At 37.7% G+C, this 19,322-nt stretch overlaps 3 protein-coding genes across 7 annotated transcripts; 2 read left to right on the top strand and 1 right to left on the bottom strand.

Moving 5' to 3' along the window:
• The first annotated feature begins 722 nt into the window (after nt 1-722).
• Nucleotides 723-6,965, top strand: fgf8b (fibroblast growth factor 8b). The gene is made up of 5 exons (XM_027179312.2): nt 723-1,396; nt 1,508-1,544; nt 2,119-2,311; nt 5,494-5,600; nt 6,101-6,965. Exons 1-5 carry the CDS (start codon nt 1,365-1,367, stop codon nt 6,374-6,376), a joined length of 645 nt encoding a protein of 214 aa, XP_027035113.1. The 5' UTR covers nt 723-1,364; the 3' UTR covers nt 6,377-6,965.
• Nucleotides 6,966-9,394: 2,429 nt separating this feature from the next.
• dpcd (deleted in primary ciliary dyskinesia homolog (mouse)) lies at nt 9,395-12,371 on the bottom strand. 2 transcript variants are annotated; one of them, XM_027179273.2, is made up of 6 exons: nt 12,217-12,371; nt 11,326-11,406; nt 11,142-11,257; nt 10,921-11,054; nt 10,246-10,348; nt 9,395-9,900 (listed from the first exon to the last, which is right to left on the bottom strand). In XM_027179273.2, the coding sequence occupies exons 1-6, from the start codon at nt 12,278-12,280 to the stop codon at nt 9,796-9,798; spliced, it is 603 nt and encodes a 200-aa protein (XP_027035074.2). In that variant the 5' UTR covers nt 12,281-12,371; the 3' UTR covers nt 9,395-9,795. The 2 variants fall into 2 exon arrangements, with proteins under 2 accessions (XP_027035074.2, XP_047659110.1); XM_047803154.1 differs by lacking the exon at nt 9,395-9,900 and adding an exon at nt 9,919-10,106.
• Nucleotides 12,372-12,502: 131 nt separating this feature from the next.
• Nucleotides 12,503-19,093, top strand: poll (polymerase (DNA directed), lambda). Of its 4 annotated transcripts, XM_027179269.2 has the most exons (9): nt 12,503-12,640; nt 12,752-12,886; nt 13,414-13,711; nt 14,032-14,146; nt 14,665-14,973; nt 15,538-15,711; nt 16,308-16,436; nt 17,330-17,498; nt 18,335-19,093. In XM_027179269.2, the coding sequence occupies exons 2-9, from the start codon at nt 12,778-12,780 to the stop codon at nt 18,694-18,696; spliced, it is 1,665 nt and encodes a 554-aa protein (XP_027035070.1). In that variant the 5' UTR covers nt 12,503-12,640; nt 12,752-12,777; the 3' UTR covers nt 18,697-19,093. The 4 variants fall into 4 exon arrangements, with proteins under 4 accessions (XP_027035070.1, XP_027035071.1, XP_027035073.1 ...); XM_027179270.2 differs by having other exon boundaries at nt 12,532-12,886; nt 13,414-13,702; XM_027179272.2 differs by having other exon boundaries at nt 12,532-12,886; nt 14,665-14,799.
• The last annotated feature ends 229 nt before the right edge of the window (nt 19,094-19,322 follow it).

The raw sequence follows: 19,322 nt of genomic DNA, 5'->3' as shown, positions 1-19,322 counted from the left end.
ACTCTGCTCCACTGAATGGTTTAACGTAGAACAAAATGATGTAAATCAAATGCTACAGCCTTTACTGTCAGTGAATAAATAACTACAGAATATCTGCCAGGCTATGGGGGATGTTGGAGCGCTGCTTTGGACCACCACCTTCATCAACACTCTAAATGAAAGGATAACTTTTAATTGCTCTGGTACAGTTCCACAAACTGAAGCTGTTCTGGTGGCTGTTCTGTTGACATTTTGGATCTTTTTTGTTTTCCTTTAGTTTATTTTTAGAGGTCTTTATCAGGCCTCTGGTTACCTGAAACAGGTATAAATTAACTGTATTTTACACACACACACACACACACACACACACACACACACACACACACACACACACACACACACACACACACAAACATGCTTCAGTCTTTGACATTAGTTTAGTACAACAACAAGAGATGTGTTGTGTAGAAAACTTAACAGTACATCAAAATATCAACATAGGGTTTGTGGACTCCATAATATATTGTAATATTTGACATAGAGGACAGTTTATTACTAAGACTCTTGCATTCATTTGCATCAAATGGCATCTTATCTGTATGCTTTTAGACGTGCCTTTGCCTTTGCTCCTCCTGCTGTCCGTGTGTGTGTGTGTGTGTGTGTGTGTGTGTGTGTGTGTGTGTGTGTGTGTGTGTGTGTGTGTGTGTGTGTGTCGGACCTTAAATGCGGAGGGGAGGCTGCTCTTAGCCGCACTTCTCTGCGGGATGAAAAACAGACTCCTGCCGCATCGTTTCACTTTAATCTGAAAGCGGTTGCAAACGGATCTTTCCTTTTAAAAAATCTGAAATGACTCGTCATGTTTTGCCTTATGACTGATTATTACGTTCCTGGGGATTCACACTAGCTATGCCAGAAGACAATAAGAACAACTGAAATAATGTACAAGTTACTGCGCGTTTATTTTAGATGCAATCGCGTCTCCTGGATAGCGGATAAGATCCCTTCTGTTTTTTCTAGTTTGTTTCTTTCCCTAGTTGTTAAAACGAATCACATCACTGATTCACAGGGTTTACGGTTCGGGAAGCAGGTAGTAAAATCCGTGTGAATGCTCTGGAATAACAGTGAGAACGATTTGTTTGTTTGTTTTTTTGGATTGTCCATTTATATATACAGTGGAAGAAGCTTTTTACCCTAAGGGAATTATGGCTCTCCATCAATAGACTGTAAAATTCTGAGTTGTCTCTTCAACTTAATGTGTAGTTGATCAGCAGAGGAAACATTTTAAGAGGACATTTCCATCGGGACTAAAGCTGTCCCATCAGAATCAGGGAACTCATGAAGGATTTAAATCAGGAGACAGACGCAAGCGTTTGCAGAATCTCACAATGAAGCTGAAATCATCTAAATGGGGTTACCTGTAAGTAAATCTCATTTTTTTTCTTTTTTTCTTTCTTTATTTATTATACATATAATAATACATATACTTATAAGATGCACCAATTAACAACAGTGCCTGATTTTTTTTTAGGGTAATCCAATTTATGACACTAATCTTTTACGCACAGGTAAGTGCGAGTTTTTTGTTTAAGCTGAAAAGTTGTGCGATTTAAAATACCTTCATAGTCTGTTATACACAATACTGCGCATATATTTTGTGCATTTATTCCATCATCTAACATCTTGAAAAGACCTAAACAGACCATGGCCTAAAGGTAATGGTAATAGCATGTGGATAGGACGCATGGATGAAATGAAAAGGAATCGTTGAGAGAAATGGTGCATGGAGAGATGGGTGAAAGATCACAGCCCATCGGGGACATGTCATGTGTCCAAACGCGCCCTCCACGCTATACATGGTCTACATCTCAAACCACATAACAGTGTGACACTCAGTCACTCAACCCTACATTCAATATAGCTGTGAATGCATAATATGAGTTGACTTATTGAGCAAATTAATATCTGATGCATTGATGGTTTAATGTAAATAAATGATATTAAATTGAATTAGACATACAATACATACAACATCCAGGTTTAACACTTTGTGTTTTATTGGGGTTTTCTTCTTCTCTGACTTTAATAATACATGCGAATAACTGAAAAGCATGTTTTTTACGCGTGATTTCGTTTCATCAGACGGCGACAGGCCTGCATTCTGTGTCCGTGCCGAACTTCAAGCAGCACGTGACCGAGCACAGCCGCTTATCGGACCGCACGAGCCGCCGGTTGACGCGCACCTACCAGCTCTACAGCCGCACGAGCGGCAGACACGTGCAGGTGCTGAGCAATAAGAGAGTTGTGGCTAATGGCGAGGACGGAGACATGCACGGTAAGAGCAAAGAAAAGACATCTTTTAATGCTAGTAAACTGGAAGGAAAATAAAAGCGTGGCTAAAATCTACAAATCAGTATTAATTAGAAAAAAAACAGACCATGTATTAAACATAACATGCAAATAAATTCAATTAAATTAAACCTCAAATCAAATCAATCAAATCAAATTTTATTTGTCACATACATACAGGGTACAACATGCAGTGAAATGCGTTTTGCATCTGCCCGGTATATAAGCATAAACGGAATGCAATTTAGGATTAAAAATAAAATAAACCAAAACCAAAAGGAGATAGATAAATAAAATAGTATAAACTATATACAAACTATATAAAATATGAAAATATATATGGAAGAAAATAATGTATATACATATCCATAAATATACATAGACATAAATGTGTATGGTTTTTTAATGATTGTCCTTAAAGTGTCCATGTACAGTATGGTGTGCATAAAGTGTGTAAAGTGGCACTGGGCTGTGCAAGTCCAGAGTTAAAGTGTTCAGTGCAAAAAAGGTGTGCATAAAAACAGTGAAGATAGAGTCTCACTAAACAAATCGATGAACTGTAGTAGCTAAAATTCTATTTGAATTGGGTTTTTTTTTCTTATTTGAATTGGTTTCAAATTATTTCAGTGATAGCTGATTTCCTTATCAAAAGCTAATTAATACATGTATGGTATAAATAATTATTACTTAGGAGTTATTAACCATAGTAAAGAGTAGAATAAAAGTAAAATAAAATTAGGAAACGTGCTGATACTGTAGACTATAGAAAACAAACCAAAATAAAGTTCTGATAATTAAAAAGTGCAGTGGGTCTGGTTTCTATGGGTGACTCATTGATTATGATTTTACAGACTTTCCATATATTCATACCTGATATTTCACCTGTAAACACTGCTACAGTGTATAGCTTTATAAATATATAGAAAGCTATAAAGTGAGTAACCGTGGGGATACCACCCCAGCTATAAGGAAAGATACAGTTTAGTTTCCTTTTTTTCTGAAGCTGTAGCTAAATATGAGTTTTTCTTAAAACTTGAGGTTGTATCGATATTCCTTATTGGGATTGAAAACAGGTCATAAAACATCTAATTACAATATATTATGGATGTCTGGCTAAAACCTTCCCTAATCTGTTGTGTAGATTTGTTAGAAGTGTCATCTAATGACTTAATATACTCTCTCTACACAATATCTACACTCTCTCAATTTCTTCTATTTACACATCTTTTCCTTGTTTCTGGGTGTTACCATAAAGGATGTTTAACCTGGAAACATTCCAAAATTATTTAATTAAAGGTGTCAAATGTAATAGATAATAACACGTATACTATTGCTTTTGTTCATATGGCTGATATGTTTAAACAATGTGGTTTATGACTGATGCACAATACGACTGTGTTGAGAGGTAAGCGTTAAAATGCAATCATTTAAATCTATTTAATTTAGTGGTTGAAACAATGGTCGCCTCGGTAGTTAAGGCTTCAGGTTATATTTCAGAAGGTTGTATGTTTAAATCCTAGCATTGGCAAATGGTTTGGACCTTGTATCCTACATCAATTTTTAAGAATCATCAGCCAAACGAGTAAAGTGTATTGTATCATGTATTATTTTATACTATGTAAGATGTAACAGCAGCTTTTTTTTATGTGTATACAGGCTTGCGATGACTGTCTTTATCTTTAGGCTAGTAATTGACTTATTGAAGTAGCCTAATTAGTCATTCCCTAATTAGTATTCAGTATATTAAATCTTGACTAAAATGGCTAAAGTTTACCCTAATTTGTCCCAAAGGATTTAGCTATAAAGTAGACTGCATATTTTGAAATGTCATATATATGGTTGTGAATGTGTGGGATCTTGGGAAAACCCAGCTCAGTCTGGAAAACACATCAGTTACTCATCTTACCTCTGTACCTTCTTAGCTAAACATTTCCTGAGCAGCTCTCTGTTAGAAAAATGGAGCTGGAGGATGGAAAGACGAAGAACTTTCTAACCTTGAGACAAACCCATGTGCCTTGAAATGGTGTAAGAAAAAATAATAATGTATATGTATATGGTTTGTCCATAAAAAGACACTAGCACGAGCTGTTTAGGGTGAAGGTGCTCATCAAAACAGCTAGGTTACATTAGTTGTAGGGGTTTAATGCGTTTATTTCAGAAATTCATCAAATTTTATTAAATCATTTTTGAAAATATACATTTTTAAAATGTTGCAAGACTCGTTTTTTATGAGGTGTTTTCATCCCCAACTTGTTAAGTACAGACAGAGCGCACGCGCACGTCACCACGTCTCACGCGCGAACCTTAAACGCGGTTTAAGCGAAATTCACGAGTAACGTGAAGCTCGAGGAAATCACTGACACGTCGAGACTGACACCTGACACATCGAGCCTGGCACGACACCGTCACCTTAAACCGCTCGTCGCAATTTCGTACGAATTTCATACGAATGTGTGAACCCATAGATGCTTTCTTTGTGCAACCGTATTTAAAAAGAATGGGAAAAAATAAAAAAAAATTGTAAAACTATTTGTACCCTAAGAGTGTGTATACAATTATTAAGGATTTTAACAGCTGGTCTAATTTTATAAATGTGCAATTTTAATTTTTAAACTCCTTAAGAAAACAGTGCATGATTCCTATAATAGGCCTATAGTGCAGAATGATACTGCATGTTGAATAAAGATGGAGCATTGGGTAATGAGATGACAAACCTGGTTCACTTAAATATCTTAAGCCTCTTAATAAATACAATAGACGTCCTAGTAATCGCTTGATAATATAAAAGAAAAACAGGGCAGCCAGTGTTGAGAATGCATCCTTATCCAGGATACTGAGGGAAGTCTAAGTCAATGACTCTATGACTTTATAAACTACCTTGCTTGTTGTGTGTAAACTCACACCCATTATTCCTGTCTTCCTTTTGGATGAAGAAAAAAAAAACTTATATTAAAAAAAAAAAAAATTAATCGAAAAGATTCCACAATTTTCACTGTAAAAATTCTGATGCTGGAATGATCTTCATAATTATTTTGTATTTTCTCCATTGCTTCTTTAATATATGCATTTTTAGATTCACCCAGATTCAGAGTATTATGCTAATAAGGATCATTTGATATCTGTCTGGAAACAAAGTTTGTTTTTAATTGTTTAATTTGACATTTGCAGCCAAACTGATCGTGGAGACCGACACGTTTGGGAGTCGGATTCGTATCCGTGGAGCTAAGACAGGCTTCTACATATGCATGAACAAGAAAGGAAAGCTGATTGGACGGGTAAGGCAAATGTTTTTTTGTTTTTTTTCCCTGTAATGCAATCTACCAATTTTGTACTGATTATGTATTTATTTTAGATATAATATCAGGGCAGAATCTATAACAGGAAATAAATATCACAGAAATCAGAAAGATTGTTTATGTAAAACTCTCTAAGCAACTGGTTTCATACTTCACCTTTATATTCCGTGTAGTCAAAGATAAAGTCATACTGTACAGTAAGTAGATACTAAAAACTACAGTAGGATATCTGAGCAGTTTGACTTGCACACTATGAAGACTTTACTCTTACTTTGTAGAATTTTTAGCTATTTTCTTTTAAAGTAAACATGCATTAAACAGTAATGCAGATGTCTTTGAATCCTTGAATGTGGTTAAAATTTTTAACAACATCTGAGAACGTCTCCTTCCCACCTTCCACTGTGCAATAAAAACCACTGCAGCGGAATAACAGTTTTCTAACTTTATGTCCTCTAACTGTGTTTCTGTCCCTGTTCCAGAGAAAGGGTCATGGCAAGGACTGCATTTTCACTGAAATCGTCCTGGAGAACAACTACACAGCACTGCAGAACGCCAAGTACAAAGGCTGGTACATGGCGTTTACACGTAAGGGCCGACCACGGAAGGCGACACGCACGCAACAGCACCAGAGAGAAGCTCATTTCATGAAACGCTTTCCACGAGGACACCTGCTTACTGAGCATAAGCCCTTCGATATTGTCCCTTATCAGCTCAACAAGAGGACTAAACACAGCCACCGGCCTGCCGTCAACTAAAGATTTACACACACACACATTTATTTACACACGCACATGCACATATAGAGCTAAGCAACAACACACATCTTTAAAATCGAATCTCTTGTAAAGTAGCTTGAACAATCAAACTGGATTTAATTTGTGTGTCTTATATAAAAGCAGAGTTATGAGACTTTAATTGACTTCTAAAGAGACTGAGCTTGGACTGTTTCTTAGTTATAATAATAATAATGATAATAAAACAAAAAAATCAGAGACTGTTCTCAAATCAGCTTAATAGGGAAAGCCTCCAGAAGCCATTCGTTGTGCAAGTAATGTGCAGTTTATCTCTGGGAATGAGACACACACAACAAATACACTCACACATGGCAGCTATGTTTTTTTTAAACAATCCCATTCAACAAAATACAACAACGTCTCTGGTGCACTTATGCAGATTCGTCAGTGGAGTCTCTTGAGACACGTCCATCTCCTTTCCATTGTCTATGTTTGAATATATATTTTTATCAGAGGACAGAAATATTTATTATAGAGTGCGTATTATATGTCTGTTTTCCTTTTCATTTATAATAAATGTCATATGTTTAAATGTATATAAAATATAGATTTTAATTAAATTAATTCTCTGCTATGTGTTTTTAAAATATCACCAATTGACTCAGAGTCTGAATGTATTGAATTTATGCCTGATTCGTGTTTTTTCTAGCATCTTTTCGCTGATGTGCTGCATGTGTGAGGGCACCACTAATAACAAGAGAACAGCAAGCAGTAGATGTGTAGTAGAGGTTAAAGTTGAAAAGCTCTCCTCGGGCAAATTAGGGCACAGATTCCTTTAGAGACAAGGTATACAACTGCAGTGTTCCGAGGGAGAAAAAAACACCCAAGAGACATACTCGAGACTATTCAATACGTTTACCACCAGGGTAGTATAGCTGTTGTTGTTTGGGTTTTTTTTTTTTTAGGCCCTGCCAACCTCAGCTACTGCTGAAAAACAAGACGCCTGTGAGCCCCAGATAACCAGGAACCAATATCTGTGACTGGCTAGGACTGATTGAATGTGCTCAGCAAGTGAGACTGGCTTTTGAATGGTTTTGGGCATTTCGCTTCAGGAGCGATGAGGTCAACGCAGCGTTGCAGGCACCGAACAAAGGTTACCACCACGTAGTCGCATTTCTGTGAGCCGCACACCGTAACCCTCTGATCAAATGCCCCCTTTGTCGGCCAGAGAGAAAAGGAACATGTTGTACAATAGCAGGGCTCGAATAATGACACAAGAAGGGGTCAGTCATCATAGGAAAAAGGAGAGTGGCATTGCATAAGGGGGGAGAGAAAGAGAGAGAGAGAGAGAGAGAGAGAGAGAGAGAGAGAGAGAGAGAGAGAGAGAGAGAGAGAGAGCGAGAGAGAGAGAGAGAGAGATTCAGGGGTGAGATGAGGCAAAAGGCTCTGAAAGATGGGGGAATGGCTGGGAAGAGGCAAAGAGGGATGCATGAGGTTGAAAAGGGGCAAAAGAACGAGTGTCTCTGGTGAGGCAGCCGAGCATGACTGCTGGGGCCTCGAGACAGGGAGGAACAGAGAGAGAGGGAAAGGAACAAGAGACACTGGACAAAAATCACCCACATCACATCACCCTACTGCCTATTTGCTCTTTTTTTCTTTAAATCTTCCCACGACTTCCAATTTATCAACCAGCCCTGGAATCTCTCCATGTGCACAGCCTGATTGTCAGAATCATTGAAAACTGGTGAAACTGGGACTGAGCACCAACACTGTGCCCATTCCTTTCAGAAAGGCAGATCATTCATGCTTAAAATGGACATTTGGGTCAAATTTTCCTATGCTTCATAAGACATAGGTTTAAAATGCAAAAGGAAATGTCTAAGATTTGCACCAAGTGATACTAAAAGCAGAAATCGAGCTTTTCTGCATAACAGGCCCACACAAGCATGGAGACTATAAACGTTCTGCATCCACCCAGAACTGGAGATGAGCGTTAAACGCAGCCAGCAGGCCAGACTTCTTGTCCGCACATTGTAACGGAAGAAAGCTATTGGCTGAAATTTCCTGTGTTCGACACTGACTGGAGGATCTAGAAGAGCCTCTCTCTAGGTGACCGTTAACTCGTAGACCTTCTCAATCTGAACATTTGCCTGCAGAAATTTCAGAATACTCAGTCAAGCCAAGGATTTCCCTTGGACATTAGGAATTGGTTCTTTCTGGAAAATACAGCAGCTGGAAGCTAGGGCGTACCACCTTTTAGTGCAGAGGGAGTACACAGAGATGAGGTCCGAGCCAGGAGCTGCTCTGTTCCTGGAAAGCTCCAATGGTGTGTGCAAATGTTTGGACGCTAGAATGATTGTCAACACCGTAGGGATAATAATGCACAGCGGGCTCTGTTTTTCCATGGACAAAACAGTCGCTTGAACGTGAGAACTTTTGATTCGGTGCCACATTCCTGCATTCTTCCAATCAAGCATAAAGAACGTGGACTCTTAAGAGTAAAGCTGATAGTCAGTTTGATAAAGATTATGGCTTATTTACCTAAATAGGACTTTTACAAATAGCACTTTTTTTAATTAAAGAACAGTGTTAGTCAGCTACAGCTATTTATCTGACACTGGCATGGAATTAGATGAACATGTCTGAAACTATTTTAATCCAAACTTGCACCATGAATCATCCTGCTTGAAGGAAAACTCACTCCCTTATTAAAACTGGTATCAATATGATTATATATTAAATGATGAAATGTTTTATTATATATAATTATTATATATAATTATATAATATTTGTGATGTACTAAACAATTCTGGTGCTAGTTTGTAGGTTGGTGTCGTATTATTATTTTATTGCTCACGTAAGAAAAGATCAAGAGCATAATTTCTTGCTCTGGTAATTTTCCAGCAACTTTCAATATCATAGTAATAAAAAATGTATGCAGAGACAAAACAACGGGGTGACAGCCATCTGCACCAATATTAGCATGTAGTGAAAAGGCATTGTGGGTAATGTAAAATTTTTAGGCAAAGTAAACAAAGTTTCGACAAAGATAAACAAAAATATTTTATTTTTATAAAATAGTTCATAAATCCCAATAAAGATAATTTCAATAATACATTTTTCTACAAGAATCCTACAATGTCCATCCTTCTAGTCCTTGTGTTTGGAATAAATTTAGCTAATGTGACCTCAGTGACATTGCCATGCACAGATTTTTATCGTGGCAGCTATGATGGAGGAGTAACATTAATCAAACATGGTATGAAGAACTTCCATTTCTGTAACATCCTGTATTTTATTGAAGAAATTCACATACACTTCAAAATAAACAAGAAATAATCTAAACATCTATTACAACAAGGTGATTCTATGCTTTGTGCAAAAAAAAAAAAAAAGATAGATACAGATCTACATAATGCTACAGAGCGTCCACAACAGTTCACTGAGTTTTACAGTCCACGTCTCCTTCATTTGTCCCCTTCAGTTTCTTCAGCTCCCTCATCAGCTCCTGTTCCAGGGCTAAAATCTCTCTGGGCTTCTTATACTACGACAGATGTGAAAGAAATGCTTATAAGGGTAGCAAACACAATACAAAAGAAGCGTAAGCCGATCTAGACGGAGAATAAAATAGGGTTTTTCTTCTCGTGCTTGTCCGAAACTTGCTTTCACACAGCCCAAGTGGATTCTTTATCATCTTTTTTTCTATTTCCTATGACACAGGTCATTGCTTTATGAAGCTAAATGGACTACCTATATAGCATTTTAAGAGAAATAAGGAAAAAAGAATAAGAGGAATTTAAATTACCGTGGTTCCACTTTTTATTTAGAAAAAATAGAGCACAGACAAGTGAAAGTGCAGGTAAAGGATTATAACAGGATTATAACTTACACTGATGATTAAAGTGTTGTTGGCATGGCTGAAGCTCAATGCTGAGATCTCTAGAGGCAGCTGGCAACGGTCAAGATCTGGAATATTGAACTTCTTATAATACCTGGGAAAGGAAGGAACAAGTAGAAGGATTTTTTAATAATAAGAAGCACACAAGCTTTCACAGCAGCACCACCTATAGGATTATTAGCGTCATTACATGACCTCTACACGTGTCCAAGCACTGAAATACTTTCGGCAACTGCTTTTATCCTGATTAAGGTAAGGTGGATCCCAGGTCTAGGTCATGAACAGGATGGGAATCGGTAATAAACCCTGAATGTGAAGCCAGTCTATTGCAAAACACGATGCACACACACTTATACACAATCATTCACACGTAGGGGCAGTTTAACATCAATATTGTAGATGCTAAGATGTTTTAGGAAGTTAGAAAGAAACTAAAGAATACAAAGGAGGACAGAGCATCTGTATGTCTATGTCAAGCTTATGTAATTACTCTCAGATACAACAAATGAATATATATTACCCTAATCTTACAATCTAAAATACCCCTGTGTAAATGAGTGTGTCAGTGTGTATTTCTGGTGCCCTGAGATGGACTTCATTCCAGATCCACCCGTGACCCTGACCAGGATAAAGTAGTTACTGAGGATGAATAAACAATCGAGTTACTTTTTGTTCGTGGTCCGGATAATACAGCAACGTTCCAGAGGTTCTACTGTGACCTTGTAAGTGTCTATGAGGTACGGGATGTTACGAACCCTCCACTGGAAACTGGTCTTGGTGTCCTTGCGCAGAAACACTGGCTACAGAAGCAAAACAACTTTAAAAATACATATTTTGTGGGTGGAATCCATACACAAACAACATGATGTAACTTGACATCGACATACATTTGAGCTGTTTTCTTTTATATCTCCCGTCTCTGTCAGGCTCGGGACTGCATCACCTATTTCAACTTGCCATGCTCCTTGTCCTCCAAGTGTGGTCTTCGAGCGCAGCCTACGTGCTGGAAAATTAGAACTTATATTAAGGAACGGTGTTTTAAACCAAAACAAAGGTTTGAACTTTACTTACAAAGAAGCTCGTCTGTCTTCAGGTCATATTCTTCAGCCATCTCGTTACCATCTGTAAACAAGTAGTGCACTTTCCTTTTTCCTGTAAAAGAAAGATATTATTATTAATTATTAATATTAATATGTCATTCCTTCTGGAAATAAAATTAACTTTTTTCCACTGAACATGTCAGACATATCATCTGTGTAAATACATAAACATGAGGAACGTACACTATAGAATCGGTGACACAAGTTTGGAGAAGAACCAAGTATACTGTAGGAGTGAACGTCAGGTAAGCACAAATTTTTGGTCATACATTTTACTTATGTTTCTGTTTGTGAAGTTGTAACAAACTTAACAAGTATATCTTCAAACATTTATTTTGTTCTATGACTCCCACATGAATAATGCATGTGACATGCTTTGTGTGTGTGTGTGTGTGTGTGTGTGTGTGTGTATATATATATATATATATATATATATATATATATATATATATATATATATATATATATATATATATAATTATCGTTTTATTTTCATTTCACTATGTATTTTATATTGTAAAAATGACAATAAAAGCTTGTGGACTTAACTAATATCGTTCCCTCGACGAAATATCGCGATATTCTACAATGTCGCTGTATTACTTACGATATTACGTAAAAAAAGTTGTTGTTGTTTTTTGTTGGTTAATCTTTAAGTGCAGTATTTCTAAAACGAATATATATTTAACATACATAGTTAACATACTGGGTTATTAAAAAAAATAAGTAGTTAGCACGCGATGCTAGCAGTTTAAGCTAAGCCTTTACGTCACGTTTCGTGTCTGCTATCCCTCATATTATAATAACAGTATGTTTAAAATCATTTTACAGCAAAATAGCAAGAATTAAAAAACAAAAATACCATCTGAGATCAACGCCGTTTTCTTAGCAGCCTTCAGAAGATCTAACCAGCACTGAACAGCCATGTTGATATAAAAAAAAAACTACCTGTAGTAGAGCCACGCGCACAGTTTCCATAGAAACGATAACGAGGATAATAAATAATAATAAAAAAAATAAATAAATAAAAAGAAAGCTTTTCTCTTCCCCCTCATGATATACCCCTATACAATTTTATGAACGTAAACGCATTTTAACGGTTTATACCGACATAAAACGTTTAAATAAATATTTTTAAAGTGACGATGACCCGGAAGTGGTTCGTTTTTTAAACGCTTGTTGTGGGTAGTTCGACTGTTGGTGTTGTGCGTTAGCAACTAGCAGCTAGCCAGCTTGCTAATAATAGCATGCTTAGCTAATATGGCGTTGTGTAGCAGTAGCAAACCGTAATAAACCTCCTTCCCTGATTTTACACGTCCTGTTGATGTAGATTTTTACTTGGATAATTATTGGTGTCTACTGTCATTGCTATGAAGATGTTTATTTCCTTTTTTTAGGGGTTCTCAGCTGTCATCTACTCGAAATGGAAACTCATGGTATTATGAAAGCCTTCCCAAAAGTGAAAAGGCATCGGTCAAATGAAACTAAAGATGCCCCAGCAGTTAAGAAACCCTCAGGTCTACCTATTACTGGTAATGCAATCCAATACATTTATCAGATGTGTGCAGCTGTGGTTAAAATCATGTTTACTAACCATTCAATCCTGGTCAATACACTTTGGATGAGTTTAAGTCACTCATAAAGTTGTTTTTTCAAAGAAAGGAAAGTGGAGACAACTCAAATACTAAATAAACATCATGGCACAGGAAGCTTCAACATGAAAAAATAACACTATTAAATCAAGCATGTTAAGACAAACCTTGTACCTTGGTTCATTGTCTGTTCTGTGCTGTTAGAAAAAAAAAATCAATCAACACCTTCTAACCAATCAGATTTGAGCGCTTAATAGCACTGTGTTATAAATCCTACTATCCTAATATTATTTATACATCTAGGCAGATAGATCGTTGTTTTGTGATGTAAAAGGAAACCTTTTCATAGGCTACATAGTGATGGTTTGTGTTGAATGTTACTACATGTACTTCTAGAGCTTTTTGTAATGACTATGTGTGTCCATCTGGTTGCTTGCTGTAATTCAACATCTGTTTTTCGCTTTTAGGAAACATATTTCAGGGTGTCTGCATCCACATAGTCCCTGTTGGCATAGGTAATGCCCGTCGTGACATATTTCAGCAGCAGATTGTGCAGAATGGAGGCCAGGTGGAAGCTGCTTATGGTCCCAGCTGCACACATGTGGTCGTGGATGAGTCGGTGGACAGGGAGCGAGCGTCCAGGCTCCTGAAGATGGAAACCTTTCCCCCTGCTGTGCAGCTGGTAAAATGCACTTGGCTCAGTGCTTGCATCACTGAGAAGAAGCTTGTGAGCACGGAAGACTACAGTCTGCAAAAGTGCGACCGGTATTGCTCATTATTATTATTATTATTATTATTATTATTATTATAAATGAGTGTACTAATATCTGGCATCACCGTATATACCTTAAAATACCTTAAACACCGATATACAAGTCGCACAGTGTCACAGATTTATGCAGTATAATTCAGTAATTTATTTGCCACTTGCTTTGAAATGTAACTGTCTGTAAAAAACAAATGATATTGCTGTTCGTAAAATTAAAATACACAAACACACTGGTTATATAATATAAATATACCGATGCTTTGGTTAAAAAAAAGATATTTTGACATTTGACTAATTATGTCCTCTTTTTCCGTAGTCCTCAGGATGCTCCAGCTGAGAAGCCAAAGCTGAGCGTTGTCAGCTGCATCCCTGTTCCTGAGGAGAAACAGCCACCGGATCACAAATCAGCTCAAGATGATCCAGCTGACATGGTAAAGCCTCTGCAGAATCCATCAGAATATTGTTTGTTTGTTTGCCTATTTAATTTATCCGGTGTCTCAAAGCAGAACTGCTGATCAAGGTTAAACTCCTGTTCAAATCATCATGTCATGGAATAGAATTTAATCGTTAAAAGCAAAGATTGCCAAGTCCAGATATCTTTAATCCTATTAGTGTGGAAACACATAACCTCATCATGATAGATTTAATTAAGTTTAAATGTCATTTGGAAACATTTGAGTTGGTTTTAAACAGAACGGTTTAAATAATGAATCCAATTTGGCAACTCTGATCTTACCAAATGATTTTAACTCACTCTTTCATAAAGAAACGATAATCCATGGATGAAAGGGAAATATTGATAATCCTCATAATAGCAAAGTTGTTGTACAATGACATGAACAGTCAAATCACTGTGTGTGTGTGTGTGTGTGTGTGAGAGAGATGAAAACAAAAGCCAAAATCTGATACACAGACATATCCCTTGTTCTTTTCTTTTCATTCTCCACAGGTGCCTGAGACTCAGGAAGAACCCCTAGAGGAAGACGCTGTCTCACAAAATGACTTGGAGGCTTTGATCAGCGGGGTTAAACATGATCCCGGCACCTCAGAAGCATCCGAAAAAACAGAGGTGTTGGGAAAGTGGGTGTGTGCCCAGTCGTCTCGAACCAAGAGCAAGAACCACAACGATCACATCACTGACAAGCTCGAGCAGCTAGCCAAAGCATATACACACATGGGTGACAAGTGGAGAGCGCTGAGCTACTCCAAAGCCATTAACGCGCTCAAGAGCCATCCCAAGGCGATCACTTCATATGAGGTCGGTGGTAGGACAGTATGGCAGCATGATGGTGATGTCACAAATTTGAGACATATCTCAGATGACATGGAGATATAAATATAAACAGTGGTGGTTTAAGAAGAGTTGAATACATATGCAGTCAGAAATGTTTAAACCATGCTTTCTTTTGCACCACCAAATGATGCCAGTCAGGTTGTGAAATCCCATTAAATAGTCAACTCATCAAGATTTGTAGTTTAGCGCCTTGCGATGACAGGTATAAAATGTTCAAGGGGCAAATATTTATGCAAGGTAGTGTATATATAAAAATACATCTGTGGAGTGAAACAGAAAATATCAATACACGGATAACAGCATCATCTGGTATTTTTATATAAGTGCCTTGCATAAGTATTTGCCCCTTAAACTATTCCTACTACATACATTGCCATTAGTATACTACCAATACTTTTTTATTTTATTTTTCTTAACTGCATCCCTATTTGCTCACCGAACCACTACGCTTTTTTTTTTTTAAACAACTAAGTGATTGATACAGTAAGAAATGCAAGTAATATACAGCCCTGTCCTGTTTGGTACCAGGAAGCCTACAAGATCCAAGGCATCGGCAAGAGCATGGCCAATAAGATTGTTGAGATCATGGAGAGCGGGCACTTGAGGAAGTTGGACCAGTTCGGAGAGGCCATGCCTGTCTTGGAGACATTCACCAACATCTGGGGTGTTGGCGCAAAGACCGCCAAGCTTTGGTACCAACAGGTAAGGAGGGCTGGAAGAAAGAGCTCAGGTTCTTCTTTTGTGAAGAACCTTTTAGTGATCATAAGAGCTTATGACAAATTATGGAAAGTGATATAATGCAATTTTTATTGCAATGTAAATGGAGCATTTTGTTATAGGAAACAAATCGTCGACAAAGTGGTGTTATGTTCCTATAACAACACGTCAGCGGTTACAAGTTTACAATTAGGTTTTATTTTTTAAAGAGCCACATTTTGTAACTTTTATTTTTTAATAGTTACCTTTAAGAGCAGAGGAACAGCAGTAAAACAAGTTTGACTCCTGAGCAGCTTGTCATGTTACAGAGAAAGTCCTAGCTGAAGACTTTCCTTTGTCAAAAAACATACAGCTTGATTTCTGACAGTGACACTCGCGACTCTTACTGACTGCTAAATAAACGTTTCTTCACAAGATTTACATGAACTCACTGAGACATGCACGAAACGACTGAAATGAAACAAAACAACTTCCTCAATCTGTTATTACTGATATAAAATTTCATTATCACCTCATGAAGGAAAGCAAGGTCACATGTTGTAAACTTTGCCTGACAAAATATGTGTTCTTATCATTTAAAGGGGTTCCGTACACTGGAGGATATTCGCACCAAGGCCACTTTGACTCACACGCTGAGAATTGGCCTGAAGCACTACGACGACTTCCTCGATCGGATGCCAAGGAGCGAGGCAGCCGCCATCGAGAAAACGGTCAGTAACAGACTTCCTGGTGGCCTGATTCACAACTTCTCATAACTATAAGCGTGCCATGAGGCACGATTATAGCAGGGAGTACTGCTCACTGTACTGTAAAGGAAATGACCATCGTCATCCTGTCAAACCAACATTTCATGAGGCAGTGTTCAGCTCTATATTACCAATACACGCTGAGCTATTCTAAACTACTGCCACATCTCTCAGAGTAATGTGAGTGCAATAAGATAAAAAAAAAAAAAAAATTGGCTAAGAGAGGACAGTCAGACTTTTTTGGCGGCTTGATGGTGAAAGCAGAGGTGGCGAGCGTGTCTGTTGTCCCTGAGGAGCTTCAGAAAGTTGGCGCATCATAAGTCAGAAACTCCCTTTGCTCTCCGGCTGAGCCGAGGCCTGAAGCCAGTTGTTTTTCTTAAGGTATTGCTTGGTTTTCCCTCCTAAGCCAGATAGAAAGTACAGATGAAGAAGATGAGGATAGCATGTGCCGTCTTGCACTTGACAGGATGATATGTAGAGCATGTAACCTCTCCTCGAGCAAGCTCAAAGCCCAAATGCTGGGAGGCAAAGAGCAAACACAGAATAGAGAGAAAAGACCATGTAATGGTCTGTATCTCCAGTGATGGAGCTTAAATCAGCCTTAAATTATTGACTTTCACATATATTTCCCTTAGTTGTTATTGGACTCGCATTATACGTGTGAACCTTCACATATATTACTTGTAGTTATCATCACCTGGATGTTCCCTCTGGCACGATGTTGCATAAATGTATTTATGAGTCTTTAACCCAGGCAGCTGGTGTACTATAAGCATTAATCGTTAACCCACCATCAGTGTTGTTGAACATTACTGCATATGGCCATGTGCCGGTTAAACAGCGTTTGTGATTGACAGGTGAGAGAGGCAGCACACAGCGTGAACCCAGAGCTGCTGGTGGTGGCGTGCGGCTCGTACCGACGCGGGAAGCCCACCTGTGGAGATGTGGACGTGCTCATCACTCACCCTGACGGCCAATCACACAAGGGCGTCTTTAGTAAAGTGCTCCAGGTCCTCCATCAGAGTGGTATGAATACGCTACATTAGTACATTCAATTGGAGATATGTGGACAGCTGTAAATCATCCACTTCATCTACATGCTCTAGGATTTAATTGTGGTTAAAGAAACTGACCGTATTGACGAGATTTAAAGGTTTAGTCAGCAAATTTAAAGTGTTCCAGCAGTCAAAATGTGGTGGTTTTTTTATTTTTTTTTTGTAGTATGGAAACTAATACAAGCTAAACACACACTATATTTAGTATGTCGAAGAAATCCAAAAAGGAGTCATTAAATCGATTTATAATTAATTAGAGCTGTTTCTGTTTGTTTTTGTCAACAAATCCTTACAAGAAAACGTCTGTGGAAAAACCCTTTGAATGTGGTTGACCTGACTTCCTGTTTTAAAAGTAAATATTTCAACGCAGAAAATCAAATCATGCTTCTCGAAACATTGGGATATTAAGATTGTGAAATTTCTTTTCGTATTAAAAATAAAATGTATGTTCCGAGAGAAACTGTGGTGTCAAAGTTCCTGTAAAGTTAAGACAGAAAAAACTTGCCTGTAAATCTTGCTGATTGCTACGCAATTGCCCCTTAGATTAGCATTCTGGCCTTTGTGTGCTTCTGTATTAGTTGGATTTTGAGTTTCAAAACTGCTAAAATCTCTGATTGTACCGTTAATGTGCAGTAAGAGTTGTTCAAGGTGACTCTGCTTACACTACGGTCTCAAATGTTTCATTACTTGGCTTCATCAATTCTGCTTGTAAGGATTGAAAATGTAAGCACTTGATACACTGAAACCTTTTTACACAAATATCAAGTCAAGAATTATGACTCTTAGCTGCTCGTTTGTGTTCACCAGGCTTCTTGACTGATGACTTGGTGAGCCACGAGGACAACGGCGAGCAGAAGAAGTACATGGGCGTATGCGTCCTCCCAGGCTCGGGTCAGCGCCATCGGCGACTCGACATCATTGTGGTGCCACATGATGAATTTGCATGTGCTTTACTTTACTTCACCGGCTCAGCCCACTTCAATCGATCCATGCGCGCACTTGCCAAGACTAAGTCCATGAGTCTGTCAGAACACTCGCTGACCGCCGGCGTTGTGCGCGAACGTGGCGTGAAGGTGGTACCAGGTTTGCCGCTGAGCACACCTACTGAGAGGGCAGTCTTTGAGCACCTGGGAATCCCATACAGAGAGGCTCATGAAAGAGATTGGTAACAGGACATGTTTACATTTTTTTCCCAATTTTTTTATTATTTTTTTTTAAATCTGTTTTATTTATGAAATAAATAAAGTCTGACGCTTCCCCTGACTCTGGTAGGACAGCTGCAGCTTTAATGCTTTGTTTCAAGATTACATAATCATCAATTATCCACCATCCGAATGTCTAGGTAGGAATATATTTTTAGCTTCTTTTTTTTATTATTATTATTTAATCAAAACTCTAAACTAAACTGTATAGATGATAATGGTGACTGATCTTGATCATCTCCCATATATTATATGTATTTGTCATGATGCTCAATGTTGATTTTTTTATATAATCAGATTGTAACAGACATATTGGATGTATAAAGGTGTCCAGTGAATTGTTTAATAAAAATATTGCAATATGTCTTTGGATGTTTTTTTTTTTTGTTTGTTTGTTTGTTTTTCTGTGAACAAAATATATGCTCTCTGTCAAATTAACGTTAGACCAGAAGCAAGTCTCTGTTATAACTCAGTAGCAACTCTTAACTAGAATAGGACCATAATAGGTAAGTTTTTAAAATATTTTTTTTTATTTTGTATGTAAAGTTTTCTGAACCTTTGTGTCAAGGTTTTTAACCAATCCTGGATCAGTG

Source organism: Tachysurus fulvidraco, chromosome 18 (genome assembly GCF_022655615.1).
Source record: "Tachysurus fulvidraco isolate hzauxx_2018 chromosome 18, HZAU_PFXX_2.0, whole genome shotgun sequence".
In the NCBI taxonomy this organism is placed as follows: domain Eukaryota; kingdom Metazoa; phylum Chordata; class Actinopteri; order Siluriformes; family Bagridae; genus Tachysurus; species Tachysurus fulvidraco.
Note: the sequence above shows the minus strand (reverse complement) of the source record. Positions and strands in the feature narration are given on the sequence as shown.

Coding starts and splice junctions, on each gene's coding strand:
- fgf8b (XM_027179312.2), top strand. CDS start 1,365: ATGAAGCTGAAATCATCTAAATGGGGTTACCT. Junction 1,397..1,507: donor TCATCTAAATGGGGTTACCT/GTAAGTAAATCT, acceptor ATTTTTTTTTAG/GGTAATCCAATTTATGACAC. Junction 2,312..5,493: donor CGAGGACGGAGACATGCACG/GTAAGAGCAAAG, acceptor TGACATTTGCAG/CCAAACTGATCGTGGAGACC.
- dpcd (XM_027179273.2), bottom strand. CDS start 12,280: ATGGCTGTTCAGTGCTGGTTAGATCTTCTGAAGGCTGCTAAGAAAACG. Junction 11,258..11,325: donor GAAGACAGACGAGCTTCTTT/GTAAGTAAAGTT, acceptor CTAATTTTCCAG/CACGTAGGCTGCGCTCGAAG. Junction 11,055..11,141: donor TAAAAGAAAACAGCTCAAAT/GTATGTCGATGT, acceptor TTGCTTCTGTAG/CCAGTGTTTCTGCGCAAGGA.
- poll (XM_027179269.2), top strand. CDS start 12,778: ATGGAAACTCATGGTATTATGAAAGCCTTCCCAAAAGTGAAAAGGCAT. Junction 12,887..13,413: donor CTCAGGTCTACCTATTACTG/GTAATGCAATCC, acceptor TTTCGCTTTTAG/GAAACATATTTCAGGGTGTC. Junction 14,147..14,664: donor AAGATGATCCAGCTGACATG/GTAAAGCCTCTG, acceptor CATTCTCCACAG/GTGCCTGAGACTCAGGAAGA.